This window comes from Pristis pectinata, chromosome 1, assembly GCF_009764475.1.
Source record: "Pristis pectinata isolate sPriPec2 chromosome 1, sPriPec2.1.pri, whole genome shotgun sequence".
Lineage (NCBI taxonomy): Eukaryota > Metazoa > Chordata > Chondrichthyes > Rhinopristiformes > Pristidae > Pristis > Pristis pectinata.
Window position 1 is genome coordinate 2,765,224 of NC_067405.1, and position 15,579 is coordinate 2,780,802.

Consider the following 15,579-nt stretch of genomic DNA (forward strand, 5'->3'; position numbering starts at 1 on the left):
TGGACCAAACTGCCTCCATTCTATGTTGCAAGAAATACAAAATATGAATGCATCAATTATGAATGTGAACAGGCTCCAGAAGTGGAAAAGTCAGGATCATTGTACCTGGCAGCATTGGAAGGATCTGAAACAAATATATGTAAGAAAATAAAAGATTGATATACATCACATCAGACACCAATGTCGACAGGAAGCTGACTGGTTAGTGAGCATCACTGTTCTCTAAATCAGGGCAGTGACTTTAATAAAAAAAAAGCTTGATAAATGCCTGCTATTGTTAGCAAATTCATAATTGAAATAATAATTGAATTAAACAAACCAATTTTAATTGATTAGATAAGGCTATGACCAATTGTAGGAAATTTGACTGTGCGATTGGTATTGGTTTATTATTGTCACTTGTATCAAAGTACAGTGAAAAACTTGTCTTACAAACCGATTGTACAGGTCAATTCATTACACAGTGCAGTTACATTGAGTTAGTACAGAGTGCATTGATGTAGTACAGGTAAAAACAGTAACAGTACAGAGTACTGCTAGTATTAAATTGCTAGTAGTGAAGAAAGCTGTAGATTGCAGGATGGTACCAATGGATTAGTTAATTGGTAATTGGTTTCATTATTGTCACGTACTGAGATACAGTGATAAGTTTTGTTTTGCATGCATCCATACAGATCATTTTCAAAACGTAAGTACATTTGAGGTAGTACAAAGGGAAAAGCAATAACAGAATGCAGAACATAGTGTTACAGTTACAGAGAAAGTGCAGTGCAGATAAGGTGCAAGGGCCATGATGAGGTACATTGTGAAGTCAAGAGTTCATCTTTATCATACCAGAGGTCTGTCCAATAGTCATATAAACAGCGGGATAGAAGCTGTCCTTGCGCCTGGTGGTGCGTGTTTTCAAGCTTTCGTTTCTTCTGCCCAGGGGAGGGAGGAGGAGAGATGGGCTCAATCCAGAGCAGTATGAATACCTGGATATGCTACATCCTACAAAGCTACTTTTAAGAACTGGGGCTAGGTTAGTCTGAAGAGCTCCTTCTCAGCTAGCATAGTGGGCTCATTTTGAAATATTAATTCCTATAATTCTACGATGAATTGCCCAATTGGGATATGGTCGTCGTTTTATATGTTCTATTAGTCCACCCATCACTTACGGAGATATCGTCCATTTCCACCCGATTCCCTGTAGTCCAATCAGTGGATCCCATCTCAATGTACAATGTCTTGGTTGGAAACTATCTTGGTTGGCAATTCTCAACCAAGGCATTGCACCCACATTATTGTTGCTTGCAGGCAGATAGCGTATAATCTGAGGGGCTGTAAATTGAACCAAATCATCACATATCCCACTTCCAACCTAATGACGGAGTGAAGATCATTGATGAAACTAATGAAGAATGGTTTGGACTTACAGCCTTGCCCTAACGAACACCTGCAGTGATGTCCTGGGCCACTGCCGTCAGCTACAATCATCTGCCATTATGCTAGGAATGATTGCAATTTACAGATTTTTTTCCTCATTTCACTGACTTCAATTTTTATTGCATTTTGTTGCTGTCAAACTCAATTAAATGCAGCCAAAATGTCAAAGAGAATTATTTACACCTCACCCATGGACTTCAACACTTTTGTCATGCTTGGACCAAAGGCTGTAAGGAGGTCTGGAGCTAGGATACCTTAGTAGAACCTAAACGTTACTGAGGCATTTTAAAACTGATTCTACTCAGATTTTTCATGCTGGTTTTAACCCTCCCCTCTATTCTTTAATCTAATTTTATATGATTGATGTGCTTCCAGATTATGAGAGTTATTCATTGCTAGTTCAGTTGGCCTGTAAATTAACCAAAGGAATATAAACATCAACATTTAATTCCGTAAATGCACTTATTGTGTAACCTTAATGTTCATATTCTGAGATTTAGGTATTGCTGGCAGGCCGTAATTTATTCTCTGTCCAAGTTGAGAAGAGGTGGTGTGCCACCTTTTTGCATTGTTGCTGTTTATGCTTCTGGAATGCTGTGAGATAGGAACTTGTAGGATTTTGTCTTATTGACAATGAAGTAACCATGACAGTTGCTCGTGTCAGAATTACATAGAACAGTACAGCACTGGACAAACCATTCTGCCCACAATGTTGTGCCGATAATGATGCCAATTAATACTTGTGGGCTGCCCCCAGCACATTCTCAGTAACGCAAAAAGACTCATTTCACGGTGTGTTTTGATGTACAACGTGACTCATAAATAAATATCTTATCTTATACTATATGTTCTCTTCCTGTGTATCATCCACATCCCTCCATTTCCTTCATATTCATGTGTTTATCTAAAGCCTCTTAAACTCCACCAAACTGCCTGCTTCCCTTACTACCCTGGTAACCATTCCAGGCGCCCACCACTCTCTGCATCGCCTTTAAACTTCCCCCCTCTAACCTTAAAAGCATGTCCTCTGGTGCTTGACATTCTAGCCTGTGGAAAAAGATTCTGAGTGTCTACCCTATCTATGCCTCTCATAATTTAAACAACCTCTATCAGGTCTCCTCTCAGCTTCCGACGCTCTAGGGAGAACAACCCAAGTTTGTCCAACCTCTCCTTATAGCTCAAACACTCTAATCCAGGCTCAATCGTGGTAAATTGTTGTGTTGAATTTTAGAAGGGAACTTGGAGGTGATTATATTCCCATGGTACTGCTAACTTTAGCTATATGGGTGATAGATGTTGCACTTTGGGAGTTAACATCAAAAGCCTTGACAAACTCTACTGTTTTCTGTAGATATGGCCCACTACAGCTAAAGAGACTATGTGATGGAAGGAGGTTTAAGTCAATGGTTGGGATGCCAGTCAAATGAATTGCTCTAATAAAAAAAAAACCTTCTACAGATGTTTGGCAGATCAGGCAGCATCAATGCAAAGAGAAACAGTCAACCATTTCACCTTTGAGTTGAAGCATTAACTCTGTTTCTCACTCTGTAAGTGCAGCCTGCTGTGCTGAGTAATCCAGCATTTTCTGGTTATATTTCAGATTTTCAGCATCTCTAGTAGTTTGCTTTTAGATTGCTAGTGGAGCAGCAAACTGTTGCTCCAGATTTCACCATCTGCAGCTTCTTGTGTCTGGCTTTGTTTCGAACCGTGTTGAGACTTGAGTGTTGTTGGAGTAGCAGCCATCTGAGCCAGTGGGCACCACACCATTGAATTCCTTCCTTCCTCGTACTTTGGGAAGTCAGAAGATGAATCACAGCCCTGCCTTTCATCTGTTCTAAATGCTTTGGCATTTACATGGCTGTTCCAGTTGAAATTCTGATCTATTCCTGACAACTTAGTTGTTGACAGTGTAAGGGACTTGTAGGTGGTAATGTCAAGGAATATCAAGAGTGGATTGTTAGGATTCTTCTTGTTGGAGGTACTGGTTGCCTGACTGTGTTGGTGTTACCCAAGTCTTGCTGCATGTGGCCATGGTGTGCATCATTATCTGACAAACTATGAATGGAATGAAACATTTTGTATTCATCAGTGAACAACTACACTCTAACCCTGCAAATACCTTTGATAAGGCAGCTGAAGATACTTGTATCTGTAAAACTGTCTTGAGCAATTTCCTTACACTGAAATGATTTACCTACTACTACTCAGCTTTGGGTCAGTCACTAGAGAGGTTTCCTGTAATCCCCATGGATTCAGGGTTCTTCTAAGGGAATTATTGTCACTGTCTATTGGAGCAGGAAAAGGTCATATTGCCCTTGAGCCTGTCTCACTATTCAGTAAGATCGCCTTTGATTTGGTTTTGAGTTTTATCTCCATATTCCTGCCTGTTCCAATTAACTACTGATTCCCTGTAGTCCGAAAATCTATTTGTCTCAGTCATGAATATATTCAATGATTTAGTCTCCACAGCTCTCAAGGATAAAGAATTCCAAAAGATTCATGACCCTCTTCATCACCAGCTGAGCTGTTCAGCAGTTTCTGACACGTGCTCTGTATATTTGTTTCAGATTACAAAGAGATTTCTTTCACAATTTCAAAAGAAAATAACAGAATAAATTCCAGATAATGTAATTTCGTAGACCTACTAAAGACGATACTGACCTTGCTTTCTTTTCCACTTGACACAGTAAATTTTTGTAAGTGGCGATCTCTTGCTCAAGCTGTGTCTTACATTTAATAGCTCCTGATATTCATTTGTGTGACGGACAATCCTTTTTTCCAGTACTTTACTGCATTCTCTCTGTCTGTATATATCTTTGTCCTTTTCTATCAGTGAATTCTTCATTAGTTCATCCTTTAAGAAGACAGTAATTTCATACACACCAGTTGCAAACATGTTATACATGTTTAAACAGCTATGCTATTACAAACATCTTATTAAACTCTGCAGAAAAAATATGAGATTAAGTTCATTCAACTGCTTTTAATTGAATACCAATGGCAAAAAGAAATCAATACAGATGCATGGCTTAGTAGCACCTGGACAGACTGAAACCCTCAAGAGCAAAAATGCCTTGTATTTACATATAGTCCCTTTTAAAATAGCAAAAAAAAAATCCAGGATGCTTTAGAGGAGCATGATAAAACAAAATTTAACTCTGCATCACATAAAATATTAGATAAGATTTCTTTATTAGTCACATGTACATCGAAACACACGGTGAAATGCATCTTTGCGTAGAATGTTCTGGGGACAGCCCGTAAGTGTCGCCACACTTCCAGCGCTAACATAACATGCCCACAACTTCCTAACCCATACGTCTTTGGAATGTGGGAGGAAACTGGGGCACCCGGAGGAAACCCATGCAGTAATGGGGAGAACGTACAAACTAGTTACAGACAGCGGCCGGAATTGAACCCAAGTCGCTGGCACTGTAGTGGTGTTAGGCTAACCACTACACTACCGTGCCAGATGACCAAAACCTTTGTCAAAGAGGTATATTTTAAGCAATTATTTTAAGAGGAAATTCCAGAGTTATAGTGCCAAGTTGGTTGAAGGCATTGCTGCTGATTGTTGTGTGACTAAATTGGAATTAGTTTATTATTGTCACATGTACAGAGGTACAGTGGAAAAACTTGTCTTGCATACTGTTCATACTGATCTGCACTCATTACACAGTGCATTGAGGACGTACAAGATAAAACAATAACAGAATGCAGAATAAAGTGTAACAGCTACAGAGAAAGTGGCAGTGCAGGCAGACAATAAGGTGCAAGTTCATAACGGTAGATGTGAGGTCAAGGGTGCATCTTAACGTACTAGGGAACCATCAATAGTCTTATAACAGCGGGATAGAAGCTGTCCTTGAGCCTAGTGGTACGTGCTTTCAGACTTCTGTCCAATGGGAGAGGGGAGAAGAGACAATGTCCGGGGTAGTTGGGGTCTTTGACTATGCTTGCTGCTTCACTGAGACAGCGAAGTAGAGACAGAGTCCATGGAGGGGAGGCAGGTTTCCGTAAGGTGCTGAGCTGTGTCTACAATTCCCTGCAGTTTCTTGCGGTCATGGGCAGAACAGTTGCCGTACTGAGCCATGATGCATCCAGATAGGATGCTTTCTATTGTGCATCAATAAAAATTGATGAGGGTCGACAGGAACATGCCAAATTTCTTTAGCCTCCTGAGGAAGTATAGGAGCTGGTGAGCTTTCTTGGCCGTGGTCGGACCAGCACAGAACTTGAAGCTCTCAACCGTCTTGACCTCAGCACTGTTAATGTAGACAGGAGCATGTGCACTTTCCCCCCTTACTGAAGTCAATGACCAGCTCTTTTGTTTTGGTGACATTGAGGGAAGGGTTGTTGTCATGACACCATGCCACAGCTCTCTATCTCCTTCCTGTACTCCAACTCATTGTTATTTGAGATATGGCCCAGTACAGTGGTATCATCTACAAACTTGTTGATAGAGTTAGAGCAGAATCTGGCCATGCAGTCATGAATATATAGGGAGTAGAGTAGAGGGCTGAGGATGCAGCCTGGTGGGGCGCCAGTGTTGAGAATAATCATGGTGGAGGTGTTGCTGCCTATCCTCACTGACTGCGATCTATTGGTCAGGAAGTCAAGGATCCAGTTGCAAAGGGATGTGTTGAGTCCCAAGTCTTAGAGTTTGGTGATGAGTTTGCTTGGAATTATAATATTGAAGGTGGAGCTGTAGTCAATAAACAATAGTCTAACATAGGTGTCTTTACTGTCCAGATGATCCAGAGACGTGTGGGGCCAGGGAGATGCCATCCACCTGTTTCGGTGGTAGGTGAATTGCAGTGGGTTGAGGTTGTCTGAGAGGCTGGAGTTAATGTGTGCCATGACCAGCCTCTCGAGCACTTCATGATGGTGGATGTCAGAGCCACCAGGCAAGAGTCATTAAGGTACGTTACCTTGTTTTTCTTAGGTACCAGGATGACAGTGGTCTTCTTAAAACAGGTGGGAACCTCGATCGAAGGAGGGAGAGGTTAAAAATGTCTGCAAATACCCCCGCCAGCTGATCTGCACAGGAAAATTCAGCAATGATCAAAGGAAAAACTGGAGGAGTGTAGATATGCAGGAGAGCTCTTGGACCAAAGGAGATGGCGGAGACAGGATGGCCCAAAGGGATTTAAAAGCAATCCTTCAGAATTTTAAAACAGAGCTATTGCTTAATCAGGTGGTGATAGTAATGTACAGTGATAATGGAGTGTTTCAGGTTCAGATAGATGAAATCCATGAAGTCAGACGATATTACAATGGAACTAAGTGATTTAGTGATGGCATATAGCATCATCCTGGGAAAATTATGACACCAGTTTCAAACAGACTGGTTCAGTTTCAGATAGAAGCCAGGAAGGGATGAAGCTGACTAGGGAACAGAGTTTACAAGAGACTTAAGACAATGTCTTTATTTAGCTGGAGGTAATTTTTACTCATTACCTCCAGCTAAATAAAGACCGTGGAGGATGATGCTGAATTAGATCTGGGGTTTGTCAGTGTAAATGTCAATAATCTTGTTGATGTTGTTGAAGGGCAACATGTAAATCAGGAATTAAAAGGAGACAAAGGATTGATCCATAGAAAACACGAGAAATAACAATGTGGGCACGGGAAAAGCATGAGAAATAGGAGCAGGAGTAGCTCTCATGACACTTTGAACCTGTTCTACCATTCAGTAAGATCATCACTGATTTGGATTTGACCTTCTCTACTTTCCCACCAGTTCATTAACCCTCAATTCCCCTGCGTCCAGAAATCTTTCAGATTCAACCTTGAATATATTCAATGACTCAGTCTCCACTGCTCTTTGGGTTCAAGAATTCAAAAATACTCATGGGTCTCTGAGAGAAAGAAATTCTTCATCTCCATCTTACAGCCTACCCGTTACTTTAAAAACTATGTCATTTAGTTCAGATGTACCCAACAGGGGAAATGTCTTTTCAGCATTTACTTTGTCAAACCCCATAAGAATCTTACATATTTCATCTCTCATTTTATTCTTTCAACAAGTTTAGGACCAATTCGCATCAATCCCTTCGTCCCAGGAATCAGCCTGGTGACCCTTTTCTGTACTACCTTCAATGCTAGCACAAGCTTCCTTATATACGGAGAGCAAAACAAGACAGCACTCCAAGTGCGTTCTCACCAGCATCCTGTGAACATAGAACAGCCCTTCGGCCCACGATGTTGTGCCAAACTAATTAAATTAGTAATTAAATGCCCAACTAAACTAATCCCTTCTGCCTACTCAATGTTCATATCCATCCATTTCCTGCGCATTTATGTGCCTATCTAAAAGCCTCTTGAACGCCTCTATTGTACTTGCCTCCACCACCACCCCTGGCAGTGCACTCCAGGCACCCACCACTCTGTGTAAAACCTTGCCCGGCACATCTCCTCTGAACTTACACTCTCTCTCACCTGAAGTGCATGCCCTCTGGTATTAGACATTTCAACCCTGGGAAAAAGATACCAGCTGCCTACTATACCTATGCCTCTCATAATCTTATTAACCTCTATCAGATTTCCCCTCAGGGAGTTATGGACTTGGACCCCAAGATCCCTCTGCACATCAACATTATTAAGGGTCTTGCCATTAACAGTGTACTGTCCCTTTATATTTAATCTCCCAAAGTGCAACACTTCACATCTGCCTGAGTTAAATGCCATCTGCCATTTCCCTGCCCATATCTGCAACTGATCTATATCCCGCTGTATCCTTTGGCAGTCTTCTATGCTATCCACAACAGCACCAAACCCTATGGAACACCACTAGTCACACAAAGAGCTTCAGCCAGAATAAGTCCGATTGACCACTACCCTCTGTCTTCTAATAAGCAAGCCAGTTCTGAATCCAAATAACTAATTCACCGTGGATCCCATGCATCTTATCTTCTGGATGAGCCTCCCATGAGGAACCTTGTCAAACACCTTACTAAAATCCATGTAGACAACATCCACAGCTCTACTTTCATCAATCACCTTCGTCACCTGCTCGAAAAACTCAATCAAGTTAGTAGGAAACAACTTGCCCTGCACAAAGCCACACTGACTGTCCCTAATTAGGCCATGGTTTTCCAAATGGTCGTAAGTCCTATCCCTAAGAATCCTCTCCAGTAACTTCCCTAACACTGACGTGAGACTCACTGGTCTATAGTTTCCAGGATTATCCCTATTTCCCTTTTTGAATAATGGAACAACATTAGCTACTCACCAGTCCTCCAAGACCTCACCTGTGGCTAGAGAGGACACGAAGATCTTGGTCAAGGCCCCAGCAATCTCATCTCTTACCTATCTCAGATATCCCATCAGGCCCTGGGGACTTATCCACCTTAATGTTCTTTAAGAGACCCAACACTAACTCCTTTATCACAAAATGCCCCAGCATATTAACACATTCCACACTGATCTCCCTATCCTCCATGTCCTTCTCCTTGGTAAATACTGATGCAAAGTACTCATTTAGGACCTCTCCCACATCTTCCGTCTCCAAGCACATGTTCCCTCCTTTATCCTCGAGTGGTCCTACCCACACCCTAGTTACCCTCTTGGTCTTGACGTATGTATAGAATGCCTTGGGATTCTCTTTAATCCTTCTTGCCAAGGACTTTTCATGGCCCCTTCTGGCTCTCCTAATTCCTTTCTTCTTTTCTGGTTTCTTTATAATCCTCAAGGACTTTGTTTGATTTTGGCTTCCTAAACCTTGCATACACTTCCTTGACTAAATTCACCACCTCTCTTATCATCCAAGGTTCCCTTACCTTGCTATCCTTGTCCTTCCTTCTTACTGGAACATACCTGTCCTGCACTCTGCAGTTGGTCTTTAAACACCCTCCACGTCAGATGTGGACGCCCAGAAACCGCTGTTCCCAATAAACTCTCCCTAGTTCCCGCCTAATACTCTCATAATTTGCCTTGCTCCAATTTAATACTCTCCTGCAAGGTCCATACTTATCCTTATCTATAGCTATCTTAAAACTTAAGGAGTTGTGGTCACTGTTCCCTAACTGTTCTCCCACCAAAAGGTCATCACCTGGCCCGGCTTATTACAACCCCTCCTCTTGTACTATCTACATATAGATTTAAGAACCTCTCCTGGATGCACCTAACAAATTCTGCCCCATCTAAACCTCTTGCACTAAGGAGGTCCCAGTCTATATTAGGGAAGTTGAAGTCACCCACTACAACGACCCAGGTTCCTTAATAATCAAGAGAGACACAAAAGACTGCAGATGCTGGAATCTGGAAGAACAAACAAACAATCTGCTGAGCTCAGCGAGTCAAGCATCCTGAATTGTCAACATTTTGGGTTGGAACCCTGTGTCTGGACTGAGAGTGAAGAAATCCATGCCACAAAGGTCACTAGTTCATTGCAGGCAGCTTTTTTTTGAGGTCAGTAATGCACTTTGCTGATGATCCCAAAATCCAGGTCAATAAACCAAACAAAATGAGAGGCAATCCATCAATTTACCTGGGAAACAAAGTGATCTAGAAATAAGGTATTTACTTTAATTCAACCATGTTACAATAAGCTATAAGCTTGAGAAAATAAAGTCAGTATATAGTTGAAATAACAACTGACAAGATACTTACTTTTAATTTTAGCTCATTCATCTCTTTGCGATAGCACTCAAGTTCCTTCTTGGCATTTTCCAATGCTTTACTGTTTGCTTCCTCAAACTGTGAAAGTGATGAAAGTAAATTAGACACAAGTGCCTGAAAAGGTGCAATAAATGTGTGACACAATGTAAGCCAAAACATGTTTTTGTAGACACACATGAAAATGCCAACTGTATATGAACTAAAGTTTGCTTACTGGAGTATCAATGTTTTGGCCTCTCATTCTGATTGCCTGATTGGTTACCAGTCGACTCATGCAGCAACTCAGTTCTGTGTGTTTGATTGTATAGCCTTTTCTTCGCACTGCTCTGATTTCTACTGCAAAATGACCTCATCTTATATTGGCTAGGACAAAAAACAAACTGCTAGAGGAACTGAGCATGTCATGCAGCATCTGTGGAGGCAAAGGGATGATTGAAATTTTGGGTCAAGACCCTGCATCAGGACAGTGTAGGAACTCAACCTGAAATGCCGACCATCCCTTTCCCTCCACGGATGCTGCTTGACCCACTCTGTCCCTCCAGCAGAATGCAATACTTGATCTCCTATTAGGGAACCAGGCAGGTCAGGTGACAGAATTATGTGTAGGTGAGCATTTTGGGTCCAGTGACCATAATGCGATTAGTTTCAAGATAATTACGGATAAGGAGAGGTCTGGTCCTCGAGTGGAGGTTCTAAATTGGAGAAAGGCCAATTTTGTGGAAATGAGAAAGGATCTAGGTAGGGTGGATTGGGATAAGTTATTTTCTGGAAAGCCTTCAAAGACGAAATTTTGAGAGTGCAGTTTGTATGTCCCTATCAGGATTAAAGGCAAGGGTAACGAGCATAGGGAACCTTGGTTTTCAAGGGATATTGGTGAGCTGGTTAAGAAAAAGAGAGAGGTGTATAGCAGGTATTGGTGATTAGGAACGGATGAGGTACTTGAAGAGTATAGGAAATGTAAGAAAATACTAAAAAAGGAAATCAGAAAGGCAAAAAGAAGACATGAGGCTGCTTTGGCAGATAATGTGAAGGTAAACCCAAAGGGTTTCTACAGGTATATTGAGAGCAAAAGGATAGTAAGAGACAGAATTGGTCCCCTAGAAGATCAGGGTGGTCGTATATGTGTGGAGCCTCAGGAGATGGGGGAGGTCTTAAACAGTTTTTTTTGCATCAGTATTTACACAGGAAACTGGCATCGTGGATATGGAAGGAAGGGAAACAAGTACTAGTGTCATGGAACATATAGAGATTAAAAAGGAGGAGGTACTTGATGCTTTACAGCGAATAAAGGTAGATAAATCCCCAGGGCCTGACAAGATATTTCCTCGGACCTTGAGGGAGACTAGTGTAGAAATTGCAGGGGCCCTGGTAGATATATTTAAAATGTCCTTAGCCATGGGTGCGGTGCCGGAGGATAGCTCATGTTGTTCCATTGTTTAAGAAAGGCTCGAAGAGTAAACCAGGTAATTACAGGCCAGTGAGCCTGACATCAGTAGTGGGTAAATTATTGGAAGGTGTTCTGAGAGATAGGACATATAAGTCTTTGGACAGCCAAGGGTTGATTAAGGATAGTCAGCATGGCTTTGTGCGTGGTAGATCGTGTTTAACGAATCTTGTGGAGTTTTTTTGAGGAGGTCACTAAGAAAGTAGATGAAGGTAAGGCTGTGGATGTTGTCTACATGGACTTTAGTAAGGCCTTTGACAAGGTCCCACATGGGAGATTAGTTCAGAAGGTTCAGTCAATGGGTATCCATGGAAAGGTTGTAAACTGGATTTGAAATTGGCTGAGTGGGAGAAGACAGAGAGTGGTTGTGGATGGTTGTTTCTCAGATTGGAGGCCTGTGACTAGTGGTGTGCCTCAGGGATCTGTGTTGGGGCCATTGTTGTTTGTTGTATATATCAATGATCTAGAAGATAATGTGGTAAATTGGATTAGTAATTTTGCGGATGACACTAAGATTGGAGGTGTAGTGGGCAGCGAGGAAGGCTTTCAAAGCTTGCAGAGGGATCTGGACCTAATGGAAAAATGGTCCAGAAAATGGCAGATGGAATTTAATGCAGACAAGTGTGAGGTGTTGCATTTTGGAAGGACAGATCAAGGGAGGACATACACAGTAAATGGTAGGGCACTGAGGAGTGCGGAGGAACAAAGGGATCTGGGAGTTCAGATACATTATTCCCTGAAAGTAGAGTCACAGGTAGACAGGGTTGTAGAAAAGGCTTTTGGCATCCTGACATTTATAAATCAAAGTATTGAGTATAGGAGTTGGAATGTTTTGGTGAGGTTGTATGAGTCATTGGTGAGACCAAATTTAGAATATTGTGTGCAGTTCTGGTCGCCGAACTACAGGAAGGATGTCAATAAGACTGAAAGAGTGCAGAAGAGATTTACAAGAATGTTGCCGGGTCTTCAGGAGTTGAATTACAGGGAAAGATTGAGCATGTTAGGACTTTATTCCTTGGAGAGGAGAAGAATGAAGGGGAGATATGATAGAGGCTTACAAAATGATGAGGGGCATAGATAGAGTTAATACAAGTAGGCTCTTTCCACCTAGATTAGGAGAGATAAGTACGAGAGGACATGGCTTTAGGGTGAAAGGGGAAACGTTTAGGGGGAACATTAGAGGGAACTTCTTCACTCAAAGAGTGGTAGGAGTGTGGAATGGGCTGCCATCTGATGTGGTAAATGCAGGCTCGCTCTAAACTGTTGAGTAAATTGGATAGATATATGGATGAGAGAGGTCTGGAGGGGTATGGGCTGGAGGCAGGTAGATGGCACTAGCAGAATAATGTTTTGGCACAGACTAGAAGGGCCGAATGGCCTGTTTTCTGTGCTGTTGTTTTCTATGGTTCTAGCAGTTTGTTTTTATGCTCTAGATTCCAGTAGCTTCAGTCTCTTGTGGCTCACATTGATTAAGGACCACTCAGAACACGGAAATGATTGTGAGGGATTGGGGATGGGGCATGGTACATGATATAGCAAAGTCATGAGCCCTCCCTTGCATCTTCCCTTCATTCCACAGCAGCTTTTTATATAACAGCTGCTATGGAGTGTCTACATTACGGCTCTGACATACTTCTCATGAGCTCTAGTGGCGACAATGTGGCAGCTTCAATCTCTGTCAGCTCTCGTAGTAAATCGTAGAGGTTGCATTTTAGGTCCCAACTCCCCAAAGCCTTGGCATAAGTCAGGAGTGTGATGGAACATTCTCTAGCTAGCGAGATTAGTGCAGTTCAAACAACATCAAGATGCCTGTCTCAAGAAGTTGGGCCTGGGGGAGGTACTGAAGCAGTAGTGGCCCTGCTGATCTCCTGGAACCTTAAGGACCTTCTCAGTGCCAACAAAAATAAAGTGACTCTGTACGAAGTTAGGAGAGGCCTGTTCACTATGACAGCCCTAAAATCCATTTGGCACTCTGTCAGCAGAATGATCCTTCAAAATTTTGAGGTCTACTACTTTGTGGATTTTGGACCAGAAATTCTATCCATGCATTTGCCAAATCTATGTGGGTGGTAAACTGGGAGTTGCCCAGTACTCTCTGAATTGGTCCAAAGAAATCATGACCACTGAAATAAAGAATATGATATTTGATAGGGAATGGTCTACCAAGCAGAACTTCCTAACTGGACAGGGTCAGCAACCTTTATTTTGGGCAAATATGCTGCAATACACCAGTACAGCAAATGCACTTGAATTTTGGTTCATTTTTCATTATTTTTGTGCCTGTTTAGAGGTAGCTGGTACATAATCTGTCTAATGTATTCTGTTAATGGCTTTGGCATAAGTCAGATCTGGAAATATGTTACTGAATTCATACTATATGTGGGAAGGGTAATTATATTTAATTAATTATTGACAGCCAATAACTGCAAAAAGTACATTTCTATACACAGTAAAAGTGCAATGATTATTAAGCAACTTTATAAATATACCTTCTGCTTATATTTGTCCATATCCTCTTTATTTCTCTTAGCAAGCTGTTCATATTCAGCATGAATCTCTTTAAGAGCTTGTTCTAGATCTGCTCTGTGTGTGTCTCCCTGTTCAAGGTTTTGTATGTGGTCCACCTTCTTCTGCCAATAAATGCGTTCCTGTGAAAAAAATACGTACGTAGTATCCCAGACGGACATGAAGCCTGCACTCAATGAGCTATACTCCGTGGTCATCAAGCTTGAGACAGGATATCCTGAGGCCCCTTTCATCATTGCAGGGGACTTCAATCGGGCCAACCTCAAGAGTGTGTTACCAAAATACTATCAGCACATCTCCTGCTCCACCAGGGGCCCAAACACCCCTGACCATTGCTATACAACCATCAAAGATGTCTTCTGAGTCACACCTCGTCCTCACTTTGGTAAATTGGACCACCAGGCTGTGCTCCTCCTCCCTGCATACAAACAGAAACTGAAACAGGAGGATCCAGTACAGGGAGTCGTGCAGTGCTGGTCTGAGGATACAGATTAGCTTCTACGTGGCTGCTTTGAGTCACTGGACTGGTCCATGTTCAAAGACTCAGCTGCCAGCCTAGATGAATATGTCCCCACCATCATAGACTTTATCAGCAAGTGTGTTGAGGACTGTGTACCAAAGAGGACAATATGGGTGTTCCCAAACCGGAAACCATGGATGAACCGGGAGATCCACTCCCTAATGAAGTCACAAATCTGGTGATCCTGACATGTACAAGAAATCGAGATATGATCTCAGGAAAGCTATCAGGAATGCCAAAAGTCAATACCGGTTCAAAATAGAGTCCCAGACCAGCCGTCAGTTATGGCAGGGCTTACATGCAATAAACGGGCTACAATATGAAGTTGGGCTGCATAGTTAACAACAGCGCATCCCTTCCTGATGAGCTTAATGCATTCTATGTGCACTTTTCAACAGAAGGGAAGTGGACTGTCACCACCCACCCTGATAGCCTCCAATGCAACTGAACCCATGGTCACCATCGAGGACCAAGATCAGTCTTCCGGAGAGTGAACCCGAGGAAAGCATCTGGCTCAGATGGTGTCCCTGGCTGAGTGCTCAGATCTTGTGCTGATCAGCTGGTGCGAGTATTTGCAGACACATTTAACCTCTCCCTGCTTCAATCTCAGGTTCCCACCTGTTTCAAGAAGACCACTATTTTCCCGGTACTAAAGAAAAGCAAGGTAATGTGCCTTAATGATTACTGGCCAGTGGCTCTGACATCCACCACCATGGAGTGCTTTGAGAGGCTGGTCATGGCACGCATCAACTCTAGCCTCCCAGACAACCTCGACCCACTGCAATTCACCTACCACCGAAACTGGAGCATCTGCACAGTAAAGACACCTACGTCAGACCATTGTTTATTGACTACAGCTCCGCCTTCAATACTATAATTCCAAGCAAACACATTACCAAACTCCGAGACCTAGGACTCAACACCTTCCTCTGTAACTGGATCCTTGACTTTCTGACCAACAGACTGCAATCAGTGAGGATAGGCAGCAATACCTCCAGCAGGATTACACTCAACACTGGTGCCCCACAAGGCTATGTCCTCA

At 42.3% G+C, this 15,579-nt stretch overlaps 1 protein-coding gene across 1 annotated transcript in view; it reads right to left on the minus strand.

Moving 5' to 3' along the window:
• The window catches only part of LOC127569843 (glial fibrillary acidic protein-like), a 58,609-nt gene that overhangs the window by 2,709 nt on the left and 40,321 nt on the right, over positions 1-15,579 (minus strand). The window contains 4 exon segments of the mRNA XM_052014820.1: positions 4,087-4,147; positions 4,150-4,279; positions 10,039-10,125; positions 13,981-14,139. Of these exon segments, the coding sequence (XP_051870780.1) occupies positions 4,087-4,147; positions 4,150-4,279; positions 10,039-10,125; positions 13,981-14,139 (437 nt within the window).